This window comes from Atractosteus spatula, chromosome 15 (assembly GCF_055471065.1).
Source record: "Atractosteus spatula isolate fAtrSpa1 chromosome 15, fAtrSpa1.hap1, whole genome shotgun sequence".
In the NCBI taxonomy this organism is placed as follows: Eukaryota; Metazoa; Chordata; class Actinopteri; order Semionotiformes; family Lepisosteidae; genus Atractosteus; species Atractosteus spatula.
In genome coordinates, this window is record NC_142720.1 from 12,829,980 (window position 1) to 12,847,541 (window position 17,562).

General features: G+C 40.2%; 1 protein-coding gene across 1 annotated transcript; it reads right to left on the reverse strand.

The window, feature by feature from the left end:
- Nucleotides 1-436: 436 nt before the first annotated feature.
- Nucleotides 437-15,363, reverse strand: LOC148820056 (uncharacterized). Its single transcript, XM_088934402.1, has 10 exons — nt 15,274-15,363; nt 9,946-9,985; nt 7,962-9,377; nt 7,818-7,877; nt 7,066-7,166; nt 6,878-6,942; nt 6,492-6,649; nt 5,551-5,700; nt 5,081-5,396; nt 437-506 (listed from the first exon to the last, which is right to left on the reverse strand). Exons 1-10 carry the CDS (start codon nt 15,361-15,363, stop codon nt 437-439), a joined length of 2,466 nt encoding a protein of 821 aa, XP_088790528.1.
- Nucleotides 15,364-17,562: the final 2,199 nt, after the last annotated feature.

A 17,562-nucleotide genomic window follows, 5' to 3' on the forward strand; every position in this document is an offset into this window, starting at 1 on the left:
AAAAGGTTTAAATCACAACCTAGTCCTGCACTTGTACTTTGCAGATCTCTTAATTTAGCCATTTGAAACACAAAAGTAATCATAACTGAAGTAAAACTTAAATAGTTATTCTAACTAGTTCAGCATTAGACATTATCACTCATTACTGCAAATGGAATTCAATTCGGCTGAGCCATGCATCACTTTCTGTAGGATTATGAAATTTATAACACTTTGTTGTTTAAAGAGGTTGTTTGATATCTCCGCTTTGAAATCTGGTCTTTGTAATGCGTTTGCGGGTCAATATTTATTTATTTTTTTAGTGTTGAGTAATGAATTTGCATAGTTATTCAACAACTCTATATTACATTTACTCTTTCTGGTCAGGATTTTTTATCTAATGTGAAGACTGAATGCATTAAGTACAAAAGGCTCAAGGTCAACTATGGCATCAAATTCATTTCCAGCTGCTGAATTTTTCAGTTAGGTTCCAGCCCCTCCGCGACCCAGAAAGGCACCTGGACAAACTGGTTAGAGAAAGGACGGATGGATGAGTTTATTTACAGTGTAAGCATGGTACAAACCGAAATGAACATGCGCAGTCAACAAAATACTGTACCTCTACCTGGCCACAAAACTCACAGCTGCCCTGCTTTCCCCATTTATCTCACAATTTATTTTGAAGAGGTGGAAATACTGTAATTCAGTTTTTCCTTGATCAGGGTAGAGAAGCTAGTTTCAAGTTGCAACTACTGTAGTTGTATGGCCAGTATTTTGAGCGGAGAGTGGCTATAACTAAACACAGTTCTCACTAAATGTGTCAAGATTGAATCCAATTTATAAAAAGAACAAAGACATCATCCCTCGCTTTATTTCCTCAGGCACAGCTTAAAGGTATCCCATATAACCAGGTTTAATAACGCCTGATAGCAGACAGAAACGCCCACCATTGTTAAATACTGTAGCTTTAACCATATTTGATCGGACTGATATTGTATTATTCAGATATGTGGTGCACAGCTGAAGGCTTTATTTCTCCTTGATTGCTGAATTGCATTTGCATGAACCCAAAAATGTCTTAATGTTTTACTACTGGAATGGGATGCTCAGTGACAAACGTGTTCTAAATCAAGTTCTCTGGTGTAAAAGTTCATCTTTTAAACTGTGGTTGTTCTAATGACTAAATATATAATTTGCATTTTTATGTTTAACTCAGAGAAGTCCTGGCATCCTTGTCTGCTGCCACTTATGCACTAAAATATCCAAATGCAATGATAATTTAACATTTATTACGGAGAGTGAACTACTGCACTATCACCTTGAAGAGAAAATCAAAACCGACAATCAATAACTATACATTATTTTTATCGACTAAAAGCATCAGGCACTGCCCCGCCCAGATACTAAATAAAAGTACTAGATAAGACTACATGAAGGAACAAAAATTACAGTCTTTTTCTAGATGATGAACCACACCAACATACAGCAGATAGCTTATACCAGAGCTTGGATCTCAGCTTGCCTGGTGTAAACATTAATCTTGAGCAATGTAGACAGAATCAGACCTGTTAATTTGCAGAGTCAAGGTAATGGGAAGATTAGATTACTTAATCTGTTGAGCTGTCATCTTGGCTATTTCCCAAAACGGTGAGGTCTCGTAGTTGACCCAACACAACTAGTGATGTACAGTTTTGGCAAAACACCACACTAGTGCACAACACTGGCTGTTTCTTGGGCAAGAGTCCAATAATGAAACAGCTGAACAAGACAAGGACTTGAAGAAAGGTAGAGAAAGCCTATAGAAACTCTCAACCTTATATTTGTGATCCACCACTTCTTTCTTAATAAGTCCTTTTCTCACCAGAAGAAAGAACGATATTATCTGAATGGCAGCTTTTGTGTTTTTGCAGAAAACAAACATGATGTAAAGTGAATTTGGACAGAGTATCAATGCATAATAATAGATAGATAGATAATACTTTATTAATCCCGTAGGGAAATTGATGAATAATAATAATAGTGAATAATTAATTTAAGGAATTATTATTAGTAGTATTACTCAAATTTATATAACACTTTCCTGGACACTACACTCAATGTGCTGTACAGGTAATGGGGACTCCTGTCTACCACCAATGAGTTGTCCCCACCTGGATGATGCAATGGCAGCCAACATGCACCAGAATCCACACCACACATCAGCTCTCAGTGGGGAGAACTGAGCACTGAAGCCAATTCAGAGATGATGATTATTAGGAGGCCATGACTGGTAAAGGCCAGGGGGAAATTTGCCCAGAACACTGGGGGTAACACTCTTTTCGAGAAATTTTTAATGACCTGGGATTTTTAATGACCATGGAGAGTCAGGACCTTACTTAAGTCTCAGTAAAGGAACAATAGCCATTTTTACAGTATAATAAAGCGCATTCCCATCACTATACTGGGCCATTAGTACCCACACAGACTGCAGGATGACCACTCTCTACTGGTCCCACTAACACTAGCTCTTCCAGCAGCAACCTTAGCTTTCCCAGGAGGTCTCCCATCCAGGTACTGGCCAGCCTGACATAGCTGCTGACTATATTGCTCCTGTCCTAATGCAGTAAGACAGGAACGAAATAAAATAGGACATACAAGATCCTTTTCAGCAACGAACACAATCAGGCACAGCTAGTATGGCATTTAAATGCCTTGCTCTTCCCCAACAACACTAACTGCAAGAGAAAAGCCGTCCATTATTATGCCAGTGTTGCTGCCAATACCTGCCATAACGGACACTCCTTCGTGTCTGTATCCCAGGTTCACGGAGCACTCACAATGATAAAACAAGATGGTCTAGCTTTTAAGATATTAACAGTTATGGTGTCTGGGCTCTTTCCAAGCATATTCTTAAGTAGCTTGGTCCAAGTTTGTGGTCAAATGAAAATCAAGCTGGCAGCAAGTTGCAGATAGCACTACAGTTCGGTGATGGTAGCATTTTAGGGGAGCAGCAAACAGGTCATTTAAAAAAAACTGCTTTACTTAACATAATAGAATTTTTCTTTTAACAGAAGTACAGAGTCCTTGCTGAGCTATTTCAAAAATTCAAGAGAGGGAGTCTGTACTCTCTTATTCCCTGCTATTCAGGAAGTGTTTCTTGGGATGAGTTGAACTGGAACTGGAGAGGTTTGCATTTAAGTATTCATATTCATTTATGAATATAATACTAAAGACCTTTCCTTTCAGGACCCCAAAAGATTTAATGTAATCAAAGCTTTTGGGATTATTAATTTTGGAGGATTACTTTAAATAATCTATGAACATAAACACATATTTCACAGGTGAAACACTTCCTCAACCAATAAGGAGCAAAGCACACTGCAGAAAGTGACCTGGACACATGAGCCTGTTTAGCAGTTTATAAACAGAGAAAGAAAGTAAAAACACTCTTACAGTCCTTCTGGTCATGGGAGCAGAACAGTACTCTGATTTGGTCACTTTCTTCTTTGAGAGAATCTACATGTTATTAAATGCCAATATAAATTAGATGGGTTGTGTCTGTGCAGGAGGGAACAAGCATGTGTTAAGGTGCAATTTGGTCTTTCCAGGAAGAAAAAAAAAAGATAAAATCATATCATTTTAAATCACTCAGGGATCCTGACAATAAAGATTAACCAGTATTAATGTATTATATATACATATAAACAGTGCTCAGCTGAGACACTGGCTCCACAGCTTATAACAGCCAATTTACTGTTCAGATCTTAGCTTTGTCAACACTTTCAGATCAGTCTGTGAAGGGCAACTCCACTGTTGATTGGCAACACATGCTGGAGAATGGCTAATGTTTTTTTTTAAAAGACCTCCAGGTATCTTTGATTTACCTGGAGACATCTTCCACAATACAAAAAAAAGTAGATGGACAATACAGGGCCAAGAAAGGCGGTTACACACAGTCATGTCTATTTAAGGACGGCAACAGCCTTAAGGTTATAGAAAACAGGGAACTGAAAACCTTCATCACACCAACCCCAATATCACTGGGGTCTGACAAATAACCTGCTTTTCCTGAGCTCGTCACTTTTAAAAAGGAATTTCTGGACTTAAAATATTATCTTACATAGACGGGTTAAAGGAAATGAAGCACTTTGCTCATTAACAAAGTTAATTACCAAACAAAAAAAACTGATACAGTTGATTTAGAGATACTTCAGAATTACCAATTAAACTAGGACCACACAAGTGATAACTAAGACGGGTGCATCTGGACTGAGCTCAGGAGCTATGTCTTTACACAAATGATTTCAGGGGGTTGAAAACAAACTGCTGTTAAAGTAGATTTTCTAGATTCTGTCAGGAAATGGCAGGACAAGCCTCCTGGACTGGGGACCAGCTACTAGCTACGGGTTCACTGTCTCCTCTCTCACTTGCGACCTGTTTCCAACTCATCTTCAGATACAGAAATTACACCCCACTGTCTTTCTTTCACCAAAGGGGCTGTTTAACATTCACCAATCAATGATAACAATGATCAGATGCTCAAAGTGGAATTTTATATAAAAATCACAAAACCTACACAAGTTATGAGCAAATCCTTTGAAATATTTACAAAACTATTTCAGATCAGGGTAAATTTCTCCTCATCAACACCATTTATTAGTCAATCACACTGTTAGTTTGTGGAGATGAATCACTCCACGAGCGTCAGAGAACAGTAAAAAAAAGTTCTCATAATTGGAGAAAGAAGGAGTTATTTTACAAGCAAACAAAAAACGCAAGTGAACTGTGATAAGAGCAGATTACACAGGGGAGAATCCAATTCTTATTTCAAAACACTTTTTTTTTTCCTAGTCACTAGCATATGTGTTTTACACCTTTAAACTGATGTTCAGAACACAAGTACAACCAAGAATCTGACCTCTTTCTTTGGGAAGAATCGGGTCTTCAAAACTATGCATTCCAGCAAAATATGCATTACAAATAATAAAATGTGCACAATAGCAAATAATTAAATTTGGCTTAATTTGAAATATATTTAATAATAAAGTATAAAGAAATAGGAAAAAAAGATGCCCTGTTTCCACATGCTGCTTACAGTTTTGCACAGTCTAGTACCACAAACCTTTCGCCCTCCTCTCTCATCATACAGGTGCCAAAGCTTAATTTCTCGGGGACCACTAAGGGGTTAATTTTTAAGAGAGGCACATCTTCAGACAGACAGCTGCTTTCTCTTTGTTTCGAGAGACTTTCAGGTGTCTGTAAGCTCTGCTGGGACGCTGCAGGCGAGCTCCTCTGACACTGAACAACAAACGCCCCCTTGTGGTGTCTCCTATACAGCACGGCCACGATGCACAGCAGCAACAAGAGTAACGCAGTGAAGAGCAATCCCATCCCGTAGATGGATTTCAAAAGGGTGGGTGAAAAGCTAGAGTGGGCATCTGTAATATAGGAAGGTAAAAATAAAAAATACAGACGAGATTTTGGCTATTGACAATGGCACAAGTTAAAACATTAACAGATTTCTGAGAACAGAATTACAGATTGGACTAAAAAAAGATGATTGTGGGGACAATGCATAAAGAGGTTCCTTACTTGCTGGATCAATGCAGAGTGTTCCACCCGAACCAATTCGAGAAAAATCCTCAAAGCCCCTCTGACAGTGGCAGGCGTACGTGCCAAAGACATTGAAGCAGTCGGCATGGATATCACACAGGACCAGCTCCGTCCTGCACTCGTTGACATCTGAAAACAGCAATTAGAGAACAGAATGGAGTTGGTACAATTCACCTGAGAAGAGACCTAACAGTTCCCCCCATCCCCCTGACCTCCTCAGAAAACAAGAGCCATCGATACATTCAGCCACTTACTGTAAATACAAAATGCCACCTGCAGTAACTTCCAAGAAGACTACTGAAAATTATGCATTTTCACTAAATGTAGAGATATTATACAGTACAGGTTTTTCCACTTTCTCTTAAAACTATTAGCATTTTCCTGCAAAAAATCAATTCGTATAAAACATTTTCACATAAAAAATATATTTGTCTTGTAGTCAGGTTTGAAATCTCCATCTTCAAAGAGCTATCTAATTATAAAAATAACATCACTTTATTAACCCTTTACAATTTCTTGCATTATGAATTTGTCCTTTCGCATACCCCAGCTTGCTCTCCATGAGACACACAGACAGGGAGAGAAGCTTGGGGTCAGAGCGCAGGGTCTGCCATTGTACAGCGCCCCTGGAGCAGTTGGGGTTAAGGGCCTTGCTCAGGGGCCAAACGGAGTAGGATTCCTCTGCCGGCTGCGGGATTTGAACCGACAACCTTCCAGCCACAGGCGCAGATCCTTAGCCACAGAGCCACCGCTCCGCCCTAATTAAGAACCTAATTTACCTTTTGAAATATAATAATTTGAAGTACGATAACTGAAGTATGGCACCTTGTACAGCTCAATATCCTGTTACTACACTGGAACACCGATTTGAAAACTGTGGTGCAGAATCCTATGATTGGGCAATAAACGAAATTCGTCACCTTCTGTCGACACTGAAATCACACGAGCGCTGCCGGGCCCCAGGCCTGCCACAGGTCTATCCACGAGTCTTTCCAGGAAAGACTTAAGCAACATGGAGATGTTTTCCTCTCCAAAACCGAACTGCAGCCACAATATAAAGAGCAAGCCTGCATTCAAGCTGTGGAGGAAATGCAAAGAGACTTTATACCCTCAAAACACTACGTATAAAGAGATGATAGTCTGCAGATCCTTCATTTCACCCAGATCAGCACAGAACACTGAACTCTGGTTAAGGCACATGGTTTTTAACAATGTCACATTTCCAGCATCAATACTATTTCTAAATTCTTCATGTGTGTGGTGATGATAACTTGCATTTGTACAGATTTTGTGTACACAACCTCACCTTTTAACTCGTTTAGAAGAAACGGATTTAAGGTGCGGTCGAAATGGTCGAAATTCTTCTTTGATCTGAAACATAAGAAAATTGATCCTGTGATACTCTCTCACAGCATGTGGTCTGAAAAGGTTTAGTAAGAAGTAAAGCTGTTGATGTCTTTCCTTAAGACAAAAGGAAATATCATTCCAACATACCGTTCTCTGAAGTGATGACAGAAGAGTCTTAACCAGCTGTTCCTGGTTTTCACTACCCCTGCGGCTTAGCTGGACTTCAACAGACACTTCATACAAGTACTCTGCAGAGGAGATCCTAGAGCTGTTAAAAGTGGTTTTACATGGGGGCTCCTGGAAAACAGACCTGAGCAAACCTCACACCTTGAGGACTAGCTGTTTGATCTCCTAGATGAAGGCACCTCTGAACCCAAGCCCTTCTGATTCTGGAGATCATGGTGTTAGGAAGGAGTGCCCTGTGAGGGCCTGTGGTGCTGCTGAATTAATCACTGATGGCTCAGTGGGTATCTGTGGGTACCCCGTCTCACTGCAAGACAAGAGACTGATTGCTTGTACTCTGCATGGGACTTACCTTGCTAAGTGAAATTAACTTCAGGAAGCCCATGGGGACTACTTGTAATCCACCTGCCCTGAAATTTCACAGTTCCCCCTCCCCCATTTTGCACACACTGAGTTGGGAATCCAGAATTGTTTTTGTGCCTTGGCTCACAGCAATAACTCCTATACTGCATAGAGGGCATGAGGCAAGACAGAAAAGTGCCTGGTACCTGTCTACTCATCACTCCATGGCATCTTTTCACAGGCTACAAATTCCCGAGAGCCCAAAAGCAGGGTTAATGCCAACTAGAGAAGCAGCACAATCCCCTGTGAGTTGTTCTCTCCTACACTTCCACATTGTCCAACATATGCTTTGCAAAAGCATCTCTTTCTCTTACCTCCAGGAAAATGAGAAATCCGAGTGACATTTCTGTGGTGTCTAGAAACACTTGTGTTTTCTGCATGGAAGGAAGAGGTAGGAATTACTTACAATCCAATTCTTTTTTATAAACAAGTTGAAAAAAAATAAACATAGATCATACCATTGAATTTGTGATCTAACTTTGTGGCTGCTGTTTGTGCATGTTCACTTATTGGGTGGTTGATACTGGAACCATCTCTTTTCTCTTCAAAAATGCTGCTGCTTTTACTCAGCTGTGGACTTGTGGCTCTATTGTATACTGAGGACACTACCTTGGTTGGCGTGTGGCCAGAAATTTCTTCCCAAAACTCTTTAGACATTTCTTCAGTTTGAGATTTTCTATCAAATGTTTGGCCATATAAAGATGTTTCATGGTCAAGTTCCAGAGGGGGAGTAAATTCTGGGACATTGAGGTGTTCTTGATCTTTGCTATCTGGAGATGCATCATTCAAAGAGACAGGAGTAGTATACCAAGGGTTGCTCGAAGGGATGCTTTCAGTTTCTTGTAAAACAAATCTGTGCTCAACAAAAGGGACCTGTTTGCTGACAGACAATGTAGGAGTAATCAGCTTTGTTTTAGTGCTACTGAACAAATCCAGTTCTTCCGCAGAGAGATGGACCTCTCTCCCAGAAACGGTGGGTTGTTCTCTCATCACTGGCCCCCACAAAGGAGTTGCTGTGATGCATATTATAAAGGTTCTGTCAACATCTAGGCTTTCTTCTGAGCCGGCCCACTTTAACTGGGTCAGCTGACTCTTCTGCAGAGATTCTGCAAAGCTCTTGTTTTTCAGGGAGTTCCAGGCCCAGTCACTGGTTGAATCCAACATGTCCACTAAAGAGAGAGTTTCCACAGGAGTTCTCTGTGTCTCAGATAATATTGTATAAGACTCTGACAGAGAGGGTTGAAGATACCCATCTAAGGAGACAGTTGTTGTAGTTTCCGCCCATCGCCCCAGAGCCACTTGAACAAATCTGTCCTCATCCGACACTGGAGGTATTGTGAAAATCTCTGAACCTGCAACAGTGTGCACCAGTTCTATTGTTGCCCTTGGCTCTTCTCCATCTGTGGCCGAAACAAATTTTTCTTCCACGGGCGACTCGCGAGGAGAGGGAGGAACTGACGGCAGCACTGCATCTTCTGTTGTCAGGGCCTCCTCCAGCACGTGGTAATGCCCATAAAAGCCCCTGTAGGGCCATCGCCGGTTTCCTCGGATAAGCAAAACCACATGGAGAATGTTGGCTTGGGAAACGTGGCGGGCTTCCTGCCAACAGGTGTCCAGTACACGGTGCCTCCCTCTGGCAGGGGACTCCTCCAGGTGGATCTCGTCCGTTTTAAACTCACAGGAGTAAGCAGGCGTTAAGTCCAGCAAGTGCAGCACAACTTGCTTCCCAGCGTCCAGCCAAATAGTCCAGTTGCACCAGAGAGGCGGGTTCGAGCACAGGTGGTCCGGTGAGAAAAACTCTCCGCGGTCTTCACGGAATATGCTGTGGCAGCTCCTCAGGGCGAAAAAGGCATAATCCCTCTGGGACTTCCTTTCTAAAAAGCGAAATTGGTGGTATCAATTGCTATACAATAAAGAGGAGTAGAGAGGATGCACTGATTGTAACAGATGACATTTTAACTAAACTGAATTCCATTAAGCTTTAAAATGCATATCTGTCTTTGCACAAATGCCTGGTGCCTTACAAGAAATGCGAATTCAGAAAGCAGATGTCTGAGTGTGTTTGGAAGCATTTCAAACGCTCTTGCCCTGGCAATAGTGCACTGTCATGACACTTCATTTTCTGGGTATTTGTGCTGTACAGAAAAGGTAGAGATCACAGGAACTCCGACAAAGAAGGGAAACCTTTCCTTGTACATCACAGAAAACCAGGTCAGTATACTATCAATTAAGCATTTTATGCAAATATTTATAGCATTTGCCAGCTAATGAAGTTGCATAAACTGTGCATTTTTTTATCATGTTTAAAATATTCGATTTAAATCATTAGAGTCAGGCATAATTGTTCTCAGTACATCTGAATGGGTTGAACTAGACCTGAGGTTATTACTGTATTTCTTGATAACAAATAAACACATAACAAATAATCAAAATAACTTGTACCTCCAGGAAGGTTCTGAATGACTTCTGGTGCCACATTTACCTGTTAAAGAGAAAAGCTCAAAGTTTGTTTTGCTAGGGTGATAGTTCAACTATCATTACAATTTATTGACTTAACTTTCCATTTTGATTAAGATTTTCTCTCATATAGCAAAGATAATAATAATCCTTACACTTACAGTATATAGTGCTTTTCTGGACACTCCACTCAAAATGCTTTACAAATTGCTTTAATGGGGACTCCCCTCCACCACCAGCCATGTGGAGCCTCCACCTGGATGATGCAATGGCAGCCAAAGTGCACACAGCACGCTCACCACGTACCAGCTATCGGGGGGAGGAGAATAGAGTGATGAAGCCAATTCATACATGGGGATTAATAGGAGGCCATGACTGGTAAACACTGGTAGAACTTTTGCCAGGATGCTGGGGTAACACCCCTATTCTTTTCAAGAAACACTCTGGGATTATGAATAACCATTCCAGAGTCAGGGCCTCAGTTTTATATCTCATCCGGAGGACAGCAGCTTTTCTACAGTAGAGTGTGCCCATCACTATACTGGGGCACTAGGACCCACACCGAAGGCAGAGTGAGTGACCCCTCCCCATTAACACCTCTTCCAGCAGCAACCTTAGTGTTTCCCAGGAGGTCTCCTATCCAGGTACTGGCCAGGCTCACACCTGCTGAGCTTCAGTGGGTTGCCAGTTGTGAGATATCGTTAATTTTACAAACTGAAGCTTAGCGTCCAACACAATGCACAACTTGTACAGCACATCTTCTATCATAAAGATCCACTCTAGCTATATACCAGATGAAGAATAAAGCAAAGCAAACCTGAATGAAGGTTTATGAGCACCTTCAAAATCTATTCCACTAATTCAATCAGAAAATGGATAAGAATGGAAATAAAAATAAGAAAGCAACCTCCAAGATAAGATGTCCAATTAATTTTCATCCTGGATTTAACATTTAGAAACAATGAAGTTAAACAAAAAATAAGTTAAGCTATAAGACTGAACATTCAATTGAATTTAATAACCTACAATGTACTGTACATTAAAGGGTGATACAATTATATAGGGAAAAGTGAGGCCAAGTAATCCACAATCATTTTCTTAAAGACCAGCTTTGAAAGTTGGGGACAGATCGTCAATGACTTGACTAAAGAGTTGGAGAATAAGGGATTTCTTTTTACCTTTAAAAATAACCTGTTCTTTTATTTTATCTGTTAAAAATGCTTTGTAACAATTCCCATTAAGTGTCAGGCACAGAAACAAATGACATTGCATCAGATCTTGACTTCCTTTCTGTACAAAGTGTTACCAAGTCAGTGATAACGCAGTGATTTAGCTTGCCTGCCTCCTGTTAAACACCTCAGAGAACAGAGGGACGATCTCTTCACAGCAGGGATGGCCTGTAGTCATGACACTCCTCATTGAAGGTCTCTGGAGGTCTTTTCATCAGTCTTACTCCAGTGTTCATACTTATAGAACAGGGGCCACTTCCACCTTGTCAATGCTAGTCCAGGAGTTTACTGCTGCACAATACACTAGATTTTAAAATGTCACCTTCTCTATCTCTGTATAAGCCCCCTTTAAGACACACATCTTTCTGCCTAACAACCATAAAGTGTGGAATACCTATAAACCCTAAAACAACTGGCACTGGCATTAAAGTGCATTCTCTAAAACCTTACCAGCAAACAGAGTCCTAGTTGGACTTCCTGCCAAAATTACACTAGTCCTTTAACTTAATTTTGCACAGTTGCTAGATGGCAGCTCTTGCCTGTCTGCCTGCTTGTCACAGAACCTATCGTTTTCCTAAAAACATCAAAATGAGCCCAGATGCATCAACCACAATTAAGTTTCTCAGTCCAACATGTGTCATTTTGCAACAGCCAAAAGGAACTGCTATAAGGTCTCTTCAAGAAATAAACATCCTCAACCCAAAGAGAGACATCAAACAGGAGTTTCACACTCTGAAGGAAAGGGCTTGACTTTCCAAAGCTACTGCTTTTCCATTCTGCGGTTCTTCCAGAGCCATTCACAGCTTTCGACAGAAACTCTTGTCCCTTCTCATCCTGTCAGCAAGGGAGGGGAAATTGATAAGGGACTCCCAAAGTCTACAAGCAACTCATCAATATTTAAGTACCTGAAAAAGTCCCAAGTTCATCAGTTGTCACAGTCAAAAACCCGAATTTTTGCACTACGCCTTGTTTATAAGTCATCACAGTTTCATACACAGCACAGTTCGTGTATTCAAAAATGTATGTGGGGTCCTTGCACCCTAAGGGTGCTGTCCCATCCATCTCTTTCTCATCAGAGTGGTCTTCAGAACAGGGCACAGCTGATGGAATTCCTGAAGTAAACATTTATATTAATTAAAATAATCACATCATAGTGGCTTAAGAGGGGATTTACACTCAATTCAATTAAACTTCCCTGTTTCCCTGGTAAATACAGATAGAAAATGAATGATGCATGCAACAATTTTAATCAGGGATTACAAACAACCTCTGATAGTCAGAACAAAGGGAATTACAACAGACTGAGGTGAAAGGACTGCATTTTTATTCTAGGAATACACAAAGAACACATTCAGATGTTGAAATTTCGAAGTAGGAGGTTATGTGGCAGACTTTATAAAAACGGACAGACTTTGGTATGAATGTAAGCGTGAACTATTATATAGAGTTTTCCCTATAAAACTCTGGCCTGGCAAGTCCTCTGCTAGACATCTCAGTAACGCACTGCTTAGCTTATCACTTATTATTTATGCTGTTTTGCCAGTAATTGCCAGTGCCAACATCAAAATACAAGAGAACAAAATGACAGAAAATACAAAGTGGATTGAAATGCAGAGCTATAAGCATCTGTCTTTTCATTAAGTGCGACCCAAACCTCTATCAGGACTTGTTCTGCAATGCATAACTCTGACGCTAGTCATCAGGAATCAAAATCCAACAATCTGCAATTGGAAAATAAACTGTTGGCACATTGCACGAGAGATGGCAAAGAAATTTGAGCAGATTACTGAGGCAGCAGTTACTGCATGACAATCCATCATGGCTCCTGACTGATGCAAGAATATTAAGTATCAGCAGGTCCGTGATGACATCTCCATCAAAGAACATTAATGTTACAAAAGAAAGACGGCCAATATGTCCATCTAGCTCAGTTGCTTGCTCATAACTAACTGAGTAGCCAGGGTACCCATCCAGTTCAAAAACATGGCAAGGAAGCATGTTTCACACTCTCAATTCTGTATGTAAAAACGTGCCTCCTGTTCTCAGTTCTAAAAGCACTTCCCTGTAATGCCCACTTCTGTCTTCTTGTTCATGTTCCACTGTTGATTCTAAAGAGGTCCATTAGGCTGACCTTGTCAATGCTGTTTGGGATTTCAACTGTTTGACTCAGATGCACTCCTAGCCCAATCTGTTTACATTTTTTTTCTGCCTGTCAGAGTACAACTGTAAAAAAAATAATTTTAGGCCCTTAAAAGCATCAGGTTTCTCTTCTGTGGACCAATTCCTTTTTTTGAGGCATGGATAACGAAATAGCAGTGGTTAACATTGCTGCCTTGGAGCTCTGGGGTCCTGGATTCAATTCGAGACCTTGGGTGCCATCTGTGAGGAGTTTGTATGTTCTCCCCGTGTCACATGGGGAGATGGAGCCCACAGTCCAAAGATATACAGGTAGGTTATTCAGCTTCTGGGAAAACTGGCCCTAGGCATGAGTGACTGTGTGCATGCCTGTGACTGCCCTGTGACGGACAGGCGTCCCGTCCAGGGCGTACCCTGCCTTGCACCCGTTGTTTGCTGGGATAGGCTCCAGCATCCCCACAATTCTGAGCTGGAAGAAGGGGTAAGAAAATGGATGGATAACATAATATTATGAAGGGAAGGCTTCAAAAGAAAGACCGTGATTTAGACCTGGCTAACCTGACAACCAGTGACAAACCCTGGAACTCTACCAGTTCCAGCACAGCTTCGACAGCCAGACCTGCAAACGTTCAGCACACGCGCAAGGAAATTCTTCGACAGCCATGCACTTCAACAAGAAAGCTGTCTAGCAGAGACTCTTCTTCCTGAGCAGCACAACCTTAGGATGCTGGTTACAAAATCACTGAAGCACAGAGACCCGTTCTAACCAACACAGAAAAATATTCAGTTCATTGTAGATATTGCACTTAAACAAAATCCAAAATATTAACACATGGAACAGGATGACTCAGGGAAAACCACTCAAAATAAAATAATGCTAACACTTGAATATTGCCTAAAAATCAAAGTCAGAAAGAAAGCTTTTGTGTAACGACAGTACCAGCCCCGACATAATTTCTCCCTCTAGATGATGAGTTTACTGTCGCACTGCTTGTTGTTATAAGCATTCCGATTTCGTATATGTGAGATACTGCCGTTCTGGGATTATTTCTGGTAGAATTATCATTATTTCGAAGACAGGTAAGAGCTGGGCCTTTAAAATTACGCACATACTCCCTTATATAGTAGGTCTTTTCTTTCCAGGTCTCCGTTTAAAACATGCATGAGATTGAATAAAGGTGGAAACCTACAGAGAGGGGCAATAATGAAACACTAATAAATCTTAGACATCAACCAACAGGGTGACAAAACAAATTAGGTATCCTTTTATTTCTTTTGTCCGTTTACCGAAATAGGACATCCAAGTTGCCACCTTTATTTGATAATATAAGATAACATTGCAGAAGCTCCCACCGACGGTAATTAAGAATTGCAAAGCAGTGAAATGTCACCTGCGCCTCGCTCACAAAGTATAATAATATAAACTGAATGCACATTAATACTGACATTGCATTGTATGCAACGCACACCCTCTTACGGTTATCTGCTTTGCATCCAATATGACATAGGTTTAAGCAAAAATAAATTTAAAGAAAAATCTGAACAATGAAAAAGATTGCCATTATTTTCCAGCTACAATTCTTTCGAAGCACTGATCTTTAAATGCGATGGATAACGGCAAGTGATGTTTTTGAATGTAGGCGTTTAAGATATTCGCAGTACATACAGATTTCTGCATTTTCCATATTACCTTTGGGTTTTACTTTTAAGTGTATATTGCACAACGTTCAACGGCCTTACTTTTTGGTTATTTTGTTTGTATAGAGATTGCAACTGGTTTAACACCTTACTAAATCAGAAGAGGTGAACAACTCCATGACCTTTGAAGTGTCATTTCAGAATTAGCATTCCCAAAATACGCAGTAACATTTTGTATATATTTCTAAAGTTTCGCGATGAAGTGTTATGAACTCAGAATACATCTTTAAATCAAAAGTTCTTTACCTACCGATGTAACACGGCCATCCTTTGTGAAGATACCATAGAGAAGCAGTAAAGTAGATAAACGTGTTGACATTTGGAATCTATGAAGTACCATTTTTATTGTAGTCGTTTTAAATTTACAGTACTAGATTTTAAACACGAAGACTAAGAACATACTTGGTGTAAACTCCCAATTTATCAATTCTCCACAAATACAAACTTCACCAGGTTTTTTCTCCCCTACGAAGGAAGAGGAATCAGCTGTATTCTTTGTAAATTGGCACTAATTATTCAATTTGCTTTCAAGTGAGCGCAGAACCACTGAAACGAAATAACTTAAGAATTTTAAAATGATATAAAGTAAGGTTTACGGCCACGAAAAGCTAACTGAAAATGAATTATAGATGGATAAATCTGTTCTTAGTGCTGACACTACTACTTTCCGACCAACATGCTGTATTTGTACAAGTGTGTAACATCTACCACCATACTTGTACTAATAGTAGTAAAGTATTACTTGTTAACAGTAAATGATGGATCGACATTTTATTTTCACAGTATTGTATTATTTCAAGATCACTGTAATCGAGATGCATTCACAAATAAACTTAACAAAATATCCAAATGTAACACGTTAATTATATCCTGAAGGTGGCGCCAAGTGACAATAGAAACCAGTAAAAAAAGAAAAACCTCTGGGTAGCCAACCTCTGGGTAGCAGTTTGATGTAGACGGACTCCTTATTGTGCCCAAGAACTAACAGTTTTGATTTATGCATGGACGGAGTTTATAATCAAGAATTAAAAGAATCAGAAGTCAGGAATACGCCTTTACATGAGGCAGAAATAGCGTCGCAGAGCATAGACAAGAACCGTGAGAACAGTGCCAGGCTTGTACGTGTTTTGGAGAAAGGCATGCAAAAATAAGCGATCCTCTGGGAAGGGCTATGAGCTCCTTCGCAGAGCTCTAAGTAATACACACACAGTTACGGGTCTGTCTTAAACCTTTATTGAAGAGTCGGTGGCCCCTTTAACTGGAGGGCAACGCTTTACTGGAAGGCAGAACGCTTCAGAGCTCAAGCCAAATTGTGTGACGCTACAATTCAGGTGCAAGCTGTGTGCTAATTTAACCCAGTCACGTGGATGTGCAGGGGATCTGTGTGCTGTACAACTTGGTTTAATTAGAGACACCAACAAACAGCCCCCGAGGAATAGATGAACGTTTTAGTTTGGAGTCTGAATGACTCAGTGGAATTAGTTCCCATAGGAAGAAAGTCAACATTTAAGGAAGAAGCAAAAACCTTGCTGTTGCGAGGTCAGACCTCAGTTCTGTTCACGGGCGGTGCGAGAAAATCTGTCGACAGTTTGCGAAGACGGCTGTGCGCAATACGTGTACCGTAAGGAGCAAAGTTCAATATTCGCTGCGCACTTAAACGTGGTATAAACAAACCATCCGTTATAGAGATTAAAGTGTGTGCATTATTTATAGCAATTACGAAATAAAATATTGCACAACTAGAATTTACTGGCACTGATGCCCACTCTCATGATGGCCCTAGGTGTGCACTTACTGGAAGCTATTAGATCACTGCCTGTATGCTGCTCACACCCCCCTTAAAAGTCACAAAAATAGTTTCCACTTAGAAGTTGGTTTAAGTTATCTGGAATTCTGTGGTTCCAGTCAGCCAGCCAGAATTTAAACCTGATATACAGTACATTCTTGTTGCAGCCACAGTGTATTGAAATTGCGCAGTTATACTGTGAGGAACGTTAAACCTAGAAGTCAAATACAGACACCTGTGGAAGCATGGAAATAAAGATTTTATGTTATAAAATCAATAAGTGCAGTATGTAAAGTTGAGGCGACCTATCCTACTGCAAAAAAAAAGTATCACAGCATGTGTAAGGAGTTGTTATATCGCGCTGCCAGGAAAGAATGTTTGAACTGACATGCCTTTATAGCGATCAATCAATATTGTTTGACTTAATGAAGAATGTAGTTAATCCTGTTGGGTTTTGTTCAGTTAATTTCATTTTGCTTTTTAATCAGCAGAAATCTTTCTCGGCACTTGTTATGCAGCAGACGGGAAAATAAAATCGGAAGCTTTTTTTTTTAAGACTGTAGTAATTACTGTGGAATAAAACTGGGTTATATTAAAGAAGCCTGGAAATATCTTACTCACAATGGGATTACAGCAATGCCAAAACAATATGGTTCACTTCTGTATTTATTTCTGTTTATGTCCATTTTACTATTTATGTACTTTAAGCAGCAACTCAGATGAAATGCACATCTCTTCTTATATCAGATGCTT

Bases quoted from the DNA above. Each gene is read 5' to 3' on its own strand.
- LOC148820056 (XM_088934402.1), bottom strand. From the start codon at position 15,363: ATGGTACTTCATAGATTCCAAATGTCAACACGTTTATCTACTTTACTG. The intron at 9,986-15,273 runs GTAGGTAAAGAA...TCTCTTTAACAG, and splicing joins AGGATGGCCGTGTTACATCG to GTAAATGTGGCACCAGAAGT. The intron at 507-5,080 runs GTTTGTGGTACT...TTCTCTAACCAG, and splicing joins ATGAGAGAGGAGGGCGAAAG to TTTGTCCAGGTGCCTTTCTG.